Raw genomic sequence first — 15080 nt, 5'->3', positions numbered from 1 at the left:
AGTTACCAACTGGAAGTAGAAGTCTTTAGGAGATAAGAATGGGGTGAATTATATGGTTTTAGATAACATTAGGTAAATAGAAGAATATTAGAAAGTACTAAGGGTATAGAGAGTGTTGGATGTTGGGTTGGGATTAGTCGTGCTGGATAGGTTTTATGTGTTTTTTGAAGAGTATGGTTTTAGTATCTCTCTTGAAGGTGTTGTAGTTTGTAGTTGAAGATAACAGGGTGGTGATTTGTCTGTCCAGTTTAGCTGCTTTGGAGGCTATTAGGTTGTCATAAAGTTTTTTTTCATTTGACATTTTTGGATGATGGATGAGAGAATAGTAAGTGGGTTCTTCTGTGTCTGGTTGAGGAGGATTGATTTAGTCAGTTATTCCAGTAGGTTGGGCTTTCTCCATTGATAGCCTTGTAAAGTAAGCAGTAGAATTTGAAATGCACTCTCGCTTCTATTGGAAGCCAGTGCGAGTCATGGTAAGCCTCTGTGATATGGTCATATTTTTTTAGTGAATAGACAAGTCTTAGGGCTGTATTCTGTATTGTCTGCAGTTGTTTTATCATGGTCGCGGGACATAGTAGGTATAGTATGTTGCAGTAGTCTATCATCCCAAGGATAAGAGATTGTACCAATAGAAGGAATTGCTTCTTTTTGAAGAATGTGCAGATTTTTCTTAGATTTCTCATGGTCATGAACGATGCCTTTATTAGTTTGTTAATTTGGGGTTGCATAGTGCAGCCTCTGTCAATTATGATTCCAAGCAATTTTAGTGTAGGTTGTAGTGGGTATGAGAACAAATTTATTACAAGATTAGTTAATGTTGGAGTTTTGTTATTTTCTAGTAGGATGAAATTTGTTTTGTCAGGGTTAAGTTTTAATTTGTGCTCTGTCATCCAAATTGCAACTGATTCGAGTGTTTTTTGTATTGTGCTTGTCATGATGGATTCTGGTTGGTCGAAGGGTAGGAGAATAGTGATGTCATCTGTGTAGCTGTATGAAATTATGCCAAGATTATCCAAGTAGTAGCTGAGGGAAGCTATGTATATATTGAATAGTGTAGGTGATAGGGGTGATCCTTGGGGAACTCTGCAGGGGTTGAACCATGGTTCTGATTTTTTTTGTATTGTTTTGACTCTGTAAATTCTTGATTGTAGGAATCCTTTGAACCATGTAAGTACTTTGCCTGAGATTCCTATTGAGTCGAGAGTCTGTAGAAGCCTGTCGTGGTCTACCAAGTCGAAGGCTGCAGAAAGGTCTAGTTGTATCAGAAGGATTTTCTTGCCTGTACTGAGGTGTTGTCTTACAATGTCCATTAGTGTTCCTAGAAGTGTCTCCGTGCTGTATTTGGTTCTGAATCCTGACTGTGTGGGGTGGAGTATGTTGTGATTTTCTAAGTAAGAGGCTAAAATTTTGGCTACGAGACCTTCCATCAGTTTGATGTACAATGGGATTGAGGCAATGGGTCTGTAATTGGATGGTTGGTCTGTTGCTCCTTTAGGGTCCTTTAATATCAGAGTTATTATGATTTCGCTGAGTTCTTGTGGGAAATAACCCTCAAGTAGTGATGAGTATATCCATTGAAGAAGCAGGGAGCGGAATAATGTGCTTGATGTTTTAAGTAGTTAATCCATCTCTTGAATACAGTTCACTTAGGTTTCCCTTGCGCTATCCATGGTGGAGGCTTGGATTGTAGTGATTCCTACAGAAAGATCTGATGGTTTGCTAGTCCTATCGTCCTATCTCAATTTTGAACAGAGATGTAAAAATTTTGGCAAAGGTTTTGTCTAATAGGCTTGCTGTGTTCCTACCTTCCTATGATCCACTCTGATCATGTAAACTTTATTTCAAGGTAGACAGGCCTCTGATAATATTTGAAGAACAATTAACCTGGTCATGATTGCTTATTCCACTTAAATGCCAATATGCCTTCTTAGCATTGAACCTAGTCAATCAATCAGTGGGGAAACCAAATAATTGGCAAAATATCAGTGAGGATGAACAAAAATAATAATGTACCACAGTAGAAAAAGTCACTCCTCTATAAGGAATTCAAGTGTTATTATAATAATAATTCTTTATATTTGAAAAATAATTTTTATATCAAAAATATTAGCACATTTGCTTTTTCCTCATCACTCTCCACATATCGGTTCCCAGTATCTTTTAGTTTAGCAATTCCATTTTTCATCTTCCTCCTTTCACTAATATATCTGAAAATATTTTTGTCTCCCTTTTTACATTTTTAGCCATTTGTTCTTCCGCCTGTGCTTTCGCCAGACGTATCTCTCTCTTGGCTTCTTTCAGTTTCACCCTGTAGTCCTTTCTGCATTCCTCTTCTTGTGTTTTTTTTATATTTCATGAACGCCAACTCTTTTGCCTTTATTTTCTCCGCCACTAGTTTGGAGAACCATATCGGCTTCCTTTTTCTCTTGTTTTTATTGATTTTCTTTCGTAGCCATTTTTATCGCCTTTCAGCTTACATCACTATCTTTCCAGTTCTCTTATGTCCTCCCATCCTAACAGCTCTTTCTTCAGGTACTCTCCCATTGCATTAAAGTCCATACGTTTGAAATCTAGGACTTTAAGTATCGTGCGGCCGCTTTCCACTTTAGCCGTTATATCAAACCAAACCGTTTGATGATCGCTACTTCCCAGGTGAGCACCCACTCGAACATTAGAGATACTCTCTCCATTTGTGAGGACCTGATCCAATATCGCTTTTACCCTTGTGGGTTCCGTCAGAGCAGAGCCTCTTGAAAGGCATCCACAATCTCCCTACTTCTTTCCGATTCCGCAGACGGAACATTCCAGTCCGCATCCGGCAGGTTGAAATCTCCCAACAGCAGAACCTCCTCTTTCCTTCCAAACTTTTGGATATCCACAATCAGATCCTTTTCAATTTGCTGCGATTGAGTCGGAGGTCTGTAGACTACACCCACGTAGATAGAAGTTCCATCTTCTCTTTTCAGAGCGATCCATATCGCTTCTTCCTCTCCCCAGGTCCCTTGCATTTCGGTCACTTGGATATTGATCTTTACATAGAGAGCTACTCTTTCACCTTTTTGACCATCTCTGTCCTTCCTAAAAAGATTATATCCTGGTTCTTATCATTCCTGGTTCTTAGCATTGAAGCCAAGAAGGCCTTTGACTGTATCTATTGTCCTTTTGTGGATGCAGTTCTGTCCAAATTTGGCCTGGGTTCCCATTTTAGTGTCTGGATTTCAGCATTCTGTGCTAAGCTATGGGCCCGCATGAACATTAATAATGCAGAGTTGGGTCCCATAAGGATCTTGTGTCTCACCCTTATTTAATCTTTACTTGGCGCCTCTGATATTTAACATACAAGAATATTCAATAGGGGCATATGTATATGCTGACGATCTATGTTGGTAGGTTATTGTGATCTTTGTAAACCAGATTTATCTGATAAGCAGGTGTATTTGAAAATGGTGAGAGATTGGCTGCAACAGCATTTTTTGGTTTTGAACTTGAAGAAGACTAGGGTGTTGGCTGTCTAGCCATTTCCCACAATCGACAACACTTCCAGAAATCTTGGAAGGAGAAGTAAATTTGAGTGACAATTTCCGTTACTTAGGAGTGATTTTGGACTCATAATTGAGTTTTAAGAGGCAAGTATCTCAGTGGGTAAGGCGAAGCTTTGCAATATTACTTGTGTTGTGAGTGGTGTGTTCTTTTGTCGAAGCCTGTCTTTTTCTTCATTCTTTTTTAATGCCAAAATTGGATTATGGTAATGTGGTGTACATGGAATTACAATATATGTTGCAGTGATTGCGTACATTGCAAAATGTGGGATTATGGAAATTGGGTGGTATGATAAGGTTATGCTCTTGAAGGTGCAGTTTCATTGGTTACCATTAGAATTAAGGCTAATCTACAAAATGTTGGTTCTTACACATAGGACTTTATATTGTTTGCTCTGATTGGCCACCGTGAGAATGGGCTGCTGGGCTTGATGGACCATTGGTCTGACCCAATAAGGCTATTCTTATGGTCATATGAATAACTACATGAACAGTTTTCATAACCCTCAGCTCTTTCTTCCATCTCTGGAGGCCAGGAAATAACTACCAAACACGATTTAAGTTTAAACATTTCAAGGCCTTAGGAGTTCTTGGCAATATTGTTTTGGTTAGTTTTGATCACACGATTTCTTTCCAAACTTATTTCATTAGTATTTTCTCTAGCAACAATGACTTGGTTATCACATGCTATTCAGCATTAGAGGGGGTGTTCTATTTCAGTGCATTATTCAACTTGTAACAATGAGCTAGATTCACAAAGGCCACAGATCAGATCTGATCCATGAGTGATCGGAATCATATCGCCAACCGACTGTACGGATCGCTCTCCAGTGATCCCGACGCATGCTCAGACCATCTGTAGATGGTCTGTGAATGCGCTGGCCCTCCATGCCCAGCAGAACTGGAAACTTTTACTTTTTTACTTTTTTTTTAACTTCGCAAGCCCGTGGTTTTAACCCACTGGTTAAAACCATGGGCTTGCACTGTGGGGAAGGGCAGGAGAGTCGGGGCAGAGAAGAGTGAAAAAACGGGGAAGAGAAGAGTGGAGAGTCAGGGCAGAGAGCAGGGCAGTTGGAAAGGACCTGAGCGACTGGTCCTCTGCAGTCGCTTATTTTTTGATTGGCTAGCCCAGTCAGTGTCCATTTTTTTTTTTTTTTTTGGTGAATTGCTGCCTGCCTGTATTTGCATGCGCAGATCGGACCGGATACGCTCGGGAGGTTAGTGAATCAGGTCGTGGTCACAAAGGGGTCATTGAGTGGTCGGGATACGATCGGTGGGGACACGATCAGTGGGCTTAGTGAATCTAGCCCAATGTGTCTATTTAGGGCACATGGACATTAGGTACTTCCTCTGTTCTGTTAATGGAACAGGATGTAGCTGGGTCAGACATCTAACCAAGCAATATTCTTTTTACCATAACTCTGAAGCATTTCTTTTTTTTTTTTTTTTTTTGTTCAATAAATTTTTATTCAGTATTTTAAAAAATACAAGGAGCAATTCAAATACATAAAAGTAGTATAACATTTTGCATTAATATACAGTTAATTATAAAGGCCCATATTATTAAGAAAAGCTCAGAGTATTGGATTTGTTTGTGGTGATGTATGACAATAGAAAGTGAAATAGGACAAAGTAAAAATTGAAAGAGAGAGGAAAAAAGAAGAGAGAAAGAAAAAAAAAAAAATTTTTAAAGAGAGGAGAAGACAGGAGTGTCTACATAGTAGAATGTACATATGAATCTAAAAATGACCAGGGTGATTTTTTGTTTTTCCAATTCATGGATTTACGGAGTGAAATTTTATTTTCATATGCATATGATTCAAATCTGTGGTACATACATAGAGAGTTCCACCAAAAAGTATAATCTAATAACGAAGATGATTTCCAATTTTTCAGAATATGCATGAGAGCAGTCACAAACATGGTATCAATGAGTTTAGGAGGACAATTTGATTGCGCGAAACAGGGGTGTTGAGATCGAAGGATTATAATGTCCATAGAAATCTCTTCTGAGCAGTTGGTGATAGATTGTATGGTATTCCAGATTTTGGACCAAAAAGATCGGACCAGAGTACAATGGAAGAACATATGATCAAGAGTTCCTTCCTCTTTCAAACAGTTCCAGCAGATAGAATCTTGTTTTAATTTGGCTTTCCACATACGAAATGGGGTCCATATTGCATTCCACATTACAAAGAGCATTGATTGTGAAACTCTAGAAGATAAAAGTGGGCGGTTTGTTGAAGACCAAAAGAGTTCCCAGTCAATGTCAGAAAGTGGAATGGTTATTATATTATCCCAGTGTTTCATAGCATGATATGAGAAAGTGAAGGATTGGTCTCTTAGAATATTATAAAAAAAAGATATAGCTTTCCCTTTTGATAGAGACCGTAAAGACCAATGGTAAATAGTATTTTTAGAAGATATGAAGTCATATTGTATCTGTATAGAAGACAGTATTTCACTGAGTATGATCCATTGTGAATAAGCAGAGGATGTTAGTAGGTATGTGGAGCAAAGTATATCAAAAGGGATTAGTTTATTAAGAGTATATAATTGATGAACAAACCATATACCTGTCCGTTGCCACCGTTTCCATGAAAGGGATTTGCCTTGGTTTTGGATATTGGGATTGTTCCAAAGGGACATGAGTGGGCTAACACTAATTGAGATATCAGCTATTTTATCTAAATGATGGAGAGCATGCTGCGTTGAATTCAAAAGAGAGTATTTTCTCAAATGTCTGGGTATTGATATCGTTAATAGGCAAGAGATGTGTAAAGGTTTGCATAGAAAACATTCCATTTCATACCAATTAGGAGGGTCTTGAGAGAAGGAGTCATTGACCCAGTAAGCTCCATATTTAGTTAATGAAGCAATATAGTAGTGGTAGAAATCTGGAAAGTTAAGACCACCGTTAATTTTAGAGGCCTTCAGCTTGGCTAGAGCAATTCGAGGGTTTTTCTTGTTCCATATAAATTCAGATAGCTTCTTATTTAACCAATGGAAAAATGATTTCTGGCATAAAAGAGGAAGCATTGAGAGGATGTAATTAATTTGAGGTGCTAGGGTCATTTTGATGGATGCTATTCTACCCCACCAAGACAAATAAAGTGGAGACCACCTAGATGTGGTGTTAAGAACTAAATTTTTGATTTTGGATATATTAAGATCTTGAGCAAAGACTGGATCTTTGTGTATTAAAATCCCTAAATATTTCACAGTTTCATTTGACCATGTGAATGGAAAATTAGCCAAGTCTGATTGAAGAATGTTATTGTTCAGAGGAAAGATTTCTGATTTCTCCCAATTTACAGAATATCCTGAGAAGCTAGAATATTGTTTGATGATATGTATAAGATGAGGGAGAGAAGATTGAGGGTTCCTTAGAAAAATTAATACATCATCAGCATATGCTGCTAGTTTGAAGTCTCGATCAGAGGAGGGAATACTATTAATTAGCGGGCATTGTCGAATAGCAGAGAGAAGAGGCTCCAACACTAAATTGAACAATAGTGGTGAGAGAGGACAGCCCTGTCTAGTGCCTCTGTGAAGGGGAAATTTATTGGATAAAGAGTTATTAATTAGAATACGAGCATTAGGACTATGATATAATGTTTTTATCCATTTCGTGAAAAATGATCCAAAGTTATACCGTTTTAGGACACTGAAAAGAAAAGACCACTCCACTCGATCAAAGGCTCTTTCAGCGTCTATAGCTAGGCCTATTATTGGGTCTGTCATTGTTTTAGCATGAGCATTGATGTGGTGAAAAAGTCGTAGGTTATCTCCTATATATCTTTGTTTAATAAATCCCGTTTGGTCTTTGTGTATAAGATGTGGAATCACTTTGGTGAGTCTTAATGCAAGTAACTTTGCCATTATTTTATAATCTAAGTTAAGGAGAGAGATGGGACGGAAGTTTTTGACCAAGGTGGCGTCTCTGTCAGGTTTAGGGATTACAACGATGGTGGCTTCTGTGAAATTAAATTGTTTATCTGGAGAGGAGTGGAGGAAATCATAGTATGTAAGGAGATGAGGAGCTAAGATGTTTCGAAATAGTTTATAAAATTCGTTAGTAAAACCATCCGGACCTGGGGCTTTTCCAGTCGGTAGGGAAGATATAGCAGTTTCTATTTCTGTTATGGTTATCGGAGAATCTAGTTCCAATTTAACAGGCTCTGATATGGTCGGGTGAGATAAGGAGGAAAGAAAAGAATCTATATCTGATTCAGGAGCCACAACTTCAGATTTATATAATGAAGTATAAAAATTTTCAAATTGAGAAGATATTGAAGATCTGGTTTTGACTAATTGTCCTAATGAATTTTGGATAGATGTGATATGTAATCTTTTGGATTTAATTTTAAGGTATCTGGCCAGTGGACGACCCATAAGATTATCCCCCATATAGTGACCAGAATTGGAAATGAAGATATCTCGTCTGGCTGTGCATGAAACTAAAGTATTATATTCATATTTAAGTTTTTGGATATGTTGGAGAATAGTTGGGTCATGTAAGTGATTAGACATATGTTGTATTTCTAATGTTTTAATAGCGTTTTCTAATTCTTTTTCTTTTTTCATGGACTGTTTTTTTTTCCAAGAGGCAATTTTTATCAATTCACCTCTAAGGGTTGCTTTATAAGCTTCCCAGATTATGGAAGGGCAAACTTCAGGATCTTTAGAGTTATTTTCGAAGAATTCTAATGTAAATGAGTTGATTTTTTCAACAGTTTCTTCATCCAAGAGTAAGGCGTTGTTTAGTCGCCAAGAAGGAGATTCATTACGTGGAGCCGAAATAGAAATATATAAAGAAATGGCAGCATGGTCTGTAAGGAAGATTGGATGTATACTAGTATTAGTAAGGTCATGAATGAGAGAGGAGGATATAAGAAAGAAATCAATTCTCGAGTATGTATTATGTGGTGGTGAAAAATGTGAATATTCTCTACCTTTCGGGTGAAGTAGTCGCCAAGGATCTACAAGGGAGAAAGCATCTTTTAGGGCCTGTAGAGCTGTGAAAGACTTGGTCTTGGATGGTTTACAGGAAGAAGATCTATCAATATACAAGTCTTGGATTTGGTTAAAATCTCCACCCAATATCAGAGAACAAGAACTGAATTCAATTAGTGCTAGTTGAATGTCTCTAAAAAAATCCGGGTGATCTTTAACCGGGCCATAAATATTGAGAAGAACAAAATCTATTGAGTGCAACGCAGCATGTACCAGACACCATCTTCCCTCCGTGTCTGTTTTAATTGAATGAATAATGGGAGAGAGTTTATCTTTAAGAAAGATTGAAACACCATTTTTCTTTTGATAAGTCGCAGGGGAGTATATATGAACAGAGTATCCCTTTAGTTGAAATTTCGTGGCGGCAGCAGATGGGAGGTGAGTTTCTTGTAATAAAATTACATCTGGATGTTTATTGGACACATAATTGGATATCTTTTTTCTTTTAATGGGATGATTCAGGCCATTCACATTAAAGGAAAAGACATGTAGGTCAGCCATAATATATGATTTGCATTGGAGAGATATGCAGTATATCACATTTGTCGAGAGAAGATATCTGATATATTAGTGAGATAAGGTAGACACTCCTGTCTAATAAGAAAAGTAGAAAAGACATTAAAATAAGAAAGAAGAAAATAGTAATGACCTCATAATATGTGGTCAGAAAATAGATAAACCAAACTATCATGTACATATTAAAATATTTTAAGGATGCTTCTATGAGCATATAAGAATGACGCATGTGAAGCATCTAACATCTAACAAGATCCACACCTAATCAGTAATATAAATGTGAAGATTAGTGTGCTTAATTTAGCAGGTTATATAAGATTTGTATTTCATTACATAACATAACATGTTAAGATAAGAGCTTATTGGCTCAGATTAAAATATTAAATTTGGAATTGATTTAATCAAACAGATACCTCAAAGTAAACTATATGGCTGATAATATTAGCCCGTTGGGGTAGTATTTGTCTCAGGTATAGAGTCTATAAATAGTTGTGCGGTTGCTTTGTCTGTGAATGAGTGTGATTTCCCTTCTCTCCATATGCGTAAAGTCGCTGGATACACAAGTGCAAACTTCACTCCTCGATGATGCAATGTAGAACATAGTGGCACCATCGTCTTGCGAAGGGTGGATACATGTAGGGAGTAGTCGTTGAATAAAAGTAATCTTTGACCTTCATATTCAAGTCGACCATATTTCCGAAAGGCTTGTATGATAAGATCTTTATCTTTCCAGTTGATATATCTAGCAATAACTGCTCTCGGGCGGTTGTTATTCTCTGTACGTTGGCTCAAGCGGTGTGCCTGCTCGCATGGAAAACCAGAGTCAGGGGTCGCTAGGCCAAGTTGTTTTGGGAGCCAAAGTTGAAAAAAATAGTATAGATCCTGATCAGTACGGAGATCAGGTAGCCCCACTACTCGTAGATTGTTGCGGCGTTGACGATTCTCCTGGTCATCCAAACGTGTTGTCAGTGTTGCTATTTGATTTTGCAATGCAGTTACTTTTTCACGATCTTGCAAAGTTGCATCTTCATTATCAGACACCCTTTGCTCCACTGCTGCAATACGTCCAGCGTGTGATTCAAAACGATTATTAATACAGTCTACAGCCAGTTGTAATTTAAGAAATTTTTCTTCCAGGGCCTCGGTGACCATTTTTGAGATTTCTTGGGCCCAATCTCCCCATTGTGTCAAGGTTATAGATGGAGTCGGTGACGTCGCCATTTTAAGTTCTGAGCAGGATAATTTATGTTTAGGTGTTTTTGCCGGTCTTACCGGCATTTCTATTTGATGCACACTTTTAAATTGCTACGCATTTAAATGTAATGAAAATCAAATTGCAAAAGCACAGATTATATTAAATCAGGTGTGTAAGAGGAGCCATTAAGCCATCCGTGCGTTCTTCGTGGCGATCAGGCCACGGACTTGAAATCGCCTTCCTCTTCGGCGGTTCACAGTGGGCGGTGCCGAAGTGGTTGTTAGGGGGCAGGGTAAACCGCCGATCTCGGGCTCCTCCGGTGCAGTGAAGGGGGACGCCTCGATCTCCCTTCCCCTTCACTGTGCTGGATTTTGAAGAGGGGTCCTGTATTCAGAGCCCTCAAGAGGGCTGCAAAGGCAGACTTGTGCCGAAGTGGCTGTTGGGGGCGGGGCAAACCGCCGATCTCGGGCTCCTCCGGTGCAGTGAAGGGGGACGCCTCGATCTCCCTTCCCCTTCACTGTGCTGGATTTTGAAGAGGGGTCCTGTATTCAGAGCCCTCAAGAGGGCTGCAAAGGCAGACTATATCCTTCAACTTCATCTTTTATTTATATATACTGTATACTGGTATTTTTTTTCAGGTTTCCCAGGCAAGGAGTGTCTCATACATATTGGGTTATAAGCTCCCCCTCATAGCCTGCTTAATACTATTAATGCCATCAATATGATCTTCAGCCATCCTATTTGGCTGAGTTAATTGAGATTTATACTCCTAATTTCCTTCCATACAAGAAGCTCATCTGGTTGTAACAAGGGATCGTGCATTTTTCTGGAAGGCTCCAGTACTATGGAATGTCCTATCAATTAATCTGCAGGAGTACTCTCATGTTTTAAGATGTTGAAAACTTTCTTCCTGAAAAAGCAATTAGGGGATGTTGCTGAAGTAGTTCCAGGTATCTCTTCTTTATTTAGAAAAGAAAAAAAATGGTAATGTATTACTATATGTGTTTTTATTGTAATTCACTCTGATATACCATGAAGGATGGAATATTAAATTGTATTAAACTATAAACTACTTACCTGTAACAGATGTTCTATAAGAGCAGCAGTACAACAAACTATATAATCTATTTCCTTGTTGTGATTTTGCCACTAGCATTTTCTTCAGCTGTAGAGTTGTGATTGTGCCAGGGTACAGGAAACCACTGCACTGACTAGAAAGCTCTGAACAGAAGAGTGTGGCACAGTGGTTAAAGCTACAGCCTCAGCACCCTGAGATTATGGGTTCAGACCCACACTGCTCCTTGTGATAGATTGTGAGCCCGCCAGGACAGACAGGGAAAAATGTCTGAGAACCTGAATAAATTCATGTAAACCATTCTGAGATCCCCTTGGAGAGCAATATAGAAACTAAATAACAGATCTTCTGTTGGCTGTGTGACTCTGTTTTCTTGGTATATATGTCCACAATTGGTTTTAACCTCTTCCTCTTCTTTCTTACCAGGGTATTTTTTCTGAATATTCCAGATGACATTGCCTTTGAGCGTTTGGCACTACGGATGACGGACCCAGTCACAGGGGAGAGGTTAGTGCCAGATCCTGACTAGTTTCAATAACTACTTCATCTCTTTTTTTTTTTTTAAGTTTTTGCATTCTCCAAAAAATAGACACAGCAGAACATAAACAGTATTAACAGTAGGTGCACATTCTTCAATGCATGCACCTATTTTACATCCTCCCACCCCACCCCAAAAATAAATGAATGAATGAATGAACAATCAACCAACAGGGAAACCAACCAAACCCCTTAATCAGCTCTAAAAACTATTTCACACTAACAAAACTGTGACATACAAAATATGAAATCCTTCCCTCCCTTCCACCCACCTCTTCAACAAAAATATCTCCTCCTAGCATTGCTTCCAAAGTGTTATCTCTTTTCAAAAGAGCCCACCTTATTATAACGGAGTGTAAATTGTTAGATTGTCAAACTTGGTGGTAAAAACAAGAGTTTGGAATAATAGAATCTTTATGCTCATCTTCCCAGGAAGGATAAAACCAAAACCTTACCCAGATAGAGAACATGATCCTACAAGTTAACTGGGATACTTTTTTGACTGTGGAAATTACTAGGCTGAAACAGACAAACTCTCTCCAGTGAGCAGGGAGTTGAGGGGGAGTACCAGATTTTAAAAAGACTTAGGCCTGGATTCTCTATAAGGTGCAGATATGGCTGCCTAAAAAGCAGCCGCCAATTACATGTTAAACACAAGATAGCGCCGTAGAGAGAATCATGCCTCCAGGACAGATAGGCACTGAAAATGTAGGCCAGGGTTTTCCAGGCCTACATTTCTGGTGCCTATCGATGTTGTGAATTGCACCTACCACTATTTCTGGCATTAGCCACACCCATAGTGGTGCTAAGCGCTGTAAAGCACCTAGGTAGGCATGATTCCAGCGCTTTTTATTTAGGCGCTGGTAGGTGCTTTAATTTTAAAAATATTTTTGCCTATTTAAACAGTGTTTCTCAACTTAGGCACCAGTAGGGCACTGTTTATAGAATATCCCCTTAGTGATTAGTTTGATTTGAAATTTAGTAAGAGTGTTTGGTAGGGTGGGGGTAATGAGAAAAAAGAGTATGTGGCAGTGAGTAGGCCTAAGAACTAAGGGCTGTCATCTGACATGATTTTATTTCTCTCTTTGAAATGGGGAAGATGGTAAGTGGGAGAAAAGGGGGAGGGGGAGAATTAAAAATAGATACCTACAGTTGTTTAAATATTTTGCCTTGCTACTTTTGTGGTAGTCAAGTGATTTAATAAAGACATTTGAATTTGGACAACTCCCGAAGCTACAATTTGTGACCAATCTTTTGAATATTTGCCTCTGTTACTTTGTTAGCATTCATCATTTACCAAAGAAAAAAAGCCCCACTAATGGAATTTAGAGTCACGGCGCTGAGACAAATTAAGAAACAAATTAACTGAATGACTGGGAGAAAATGACCCATATCCAGAATTTGTTCAGTCATCTGCCCTTTAGCTCACCAGTCAGTCAGGTTTTCAGGATATCCCCAGTAGATATGCATGAGACTGATTTGCATGCCTGTCACCTCTATTGAATGCTATATTGGGGGGAGGGTTATAAATTACTTCAAATTCTGAGAATGAAAACTTGTACTCAACTTTTTCTGCTTATTGGCAAAGATTTTGATCTTTTCTCATTTCTTAGGTATCATGGCATGTATAAGTCAGCACCAAACTTGGAAGTACAGCTTCGCCTGAAACAGAATCCAAAATATTCAGAGAAGAATTTACAAATGCTCTTAGATATATATCATGCAAATGTGCAGGACCTGGAAAACTTCTACGAAGGTGTCATTCATATCAATGCTGATCAGGACCCACATACAGTATATGAGTTAATTGAAAGCTACACAATCAAACCTCTTCCTAAGCCAGTCCTGCAACAGTAGACCGCCTACTAAGCTTTCTCTGCCAAAGATCAAAACTGTGGAACCCTTTTACTACTGGCAATAAGAACAGAATCCACTCCCAATGTTTATAAAACACGTCATAAACTGACTCTTCCATTCAAATACAGGTCTAAAAACTTATCTTCTTTCCTTTTTCTTCCCTCTTAGTTACTTGTTTATATGATTGTAGATCACTTTGCTGCAATTGGCAGTATGTCAAGCTTATCTAAATTAAATAAATTGGACATCTTCCTATATTTATTCTGAAAATCAATTGAGGTCATTATGTTTTGCATATTGTATCCTAACCCAGCTGTGTTATCAGCAATTTATAACTTCCTTCAAATGGCATGGTATAAAATACAAACACAATTGTGCTAGTCTGGAAAATTCAGCCTTTGATTTCCAAATGGGATTTTTTGTTTAAAATGCAGCAACGAAATGTCTCTAGGATAGGGCCCATAGGATAGCGGATGGAGTCGGTCCTGAGGAAGGCTACTAAAATGGTGCGTGGTCTTCATCATAAGGCATATAGGGACAGACTTAAAGATCTCAATATGTATACTTTAGATGAAATGCGGGAGAGGGGATATATGATAGAGATGTTTAAATACCTACGTGGTGTAAATGTGCATGAGTCAAGTCTCTTTCAATTGAAAGGAAGCTCTGGAATGAGAGGGCATAGGATGAAGTTAAGAAGTGATAGGCTCCGGAGTAATCAAAGAAAATACTTTTTTTTACAGAAAGGATGGTATATGTGTGGAACAGTCTCCCAGAAGACGTGGTGGAGAAGGAGATTATGTCTGAATTCAAGAAAGTGTGGGAAAGGCATATGGGATTTCTAAGACAGAAAGAGATAATGGTTACTTCGGATGGGCAGACTGGATGGAACATTTGGATCTGCCATCATGTTTCTGTTTCTAACTTTCCCAAATCCTGTTAAGGTTTCAAGAACCATGTAATTGTGAAGGCCTCCTTTATAGTGAACAATCACTGTACAATAAGGACTGTTTTAGGACATTTTTACATCTGTGTCACTCTACAAAGAGAAGGGTTCATTATTTAAACATTTTCAACTTGTGAAGCAAGTTTTATATATGGAAAGGGAAAATTAGGTTTTTACCTCGATAATTTTCTTTGTAGTAGAAGGGCAAAGGAATCCAAACAAAATAGGTTTTGTATCCTTAGTTGTGAATTGCTTGCAGAAGGGTGTAATACAGTTTTCAACTCCACCTCCTTCCCCAGTAGGTTATACTACCACCTTCAGTTTGTACCAAAGCAGTTGATCACCCCTGAAAGTAAAGGAAACAGAAGGAGGGGAAAGGGGAAACCTCCCTGTGTGACA

At 38.5% G+C, this 15080-nt stretch overlaps 1 protein-coding gene across 7 annotated transcripts in view; it reads left to right on the top strand.

Moving 5' to 3' along the window:
- Nucleotides 1–13992, top strand: part of AK8 (adenylate kinase 8) — a 226705-nt gene extending 212713 nt beyond the window's left edge. For all 7 annotated transcript variants that reach the window (XM_033962214.1, XM_033962215.1, XM_033962212.1 and 4 more), the window contains 2 exons: nt 11768–11848; nt 13492–13992. In XM_033962214.1, the coding sequence (XP_033818105.1) occupies nt 11768–11848; nt 13492–13735 (325 nt within the window). In that variant the 3' untranslated portion in view covers nt 13736–13992. The remainder of the gene's footprint in view (nt 1–11767; nt 11849–13491) is intronic.
- Nucleotides 13993–15080: the final 1088 nt, after the last annotated feature.

This window comes from Geotrypetes seraphini, chromosome 10 (genome assembly GCF_902459505.1).
Source record: "Geotrypetes seraphini chromosome 10, aGeoSer1.1, whole genome shotgun sequence".
Classification (NCBI taxonomy): domain Eukaryota; kingdom Metazoa; phylum Chordata; class Amphibia; order Gymnophiona; family Dermophiidae; genus Geotrypetes; species Geotrypetes seraphini.
The sequence above is the reverse complement of the archived record's forward strand: the minus strand, read 5'-3'. Positions and strand labels throughout refer to the sequence as shown.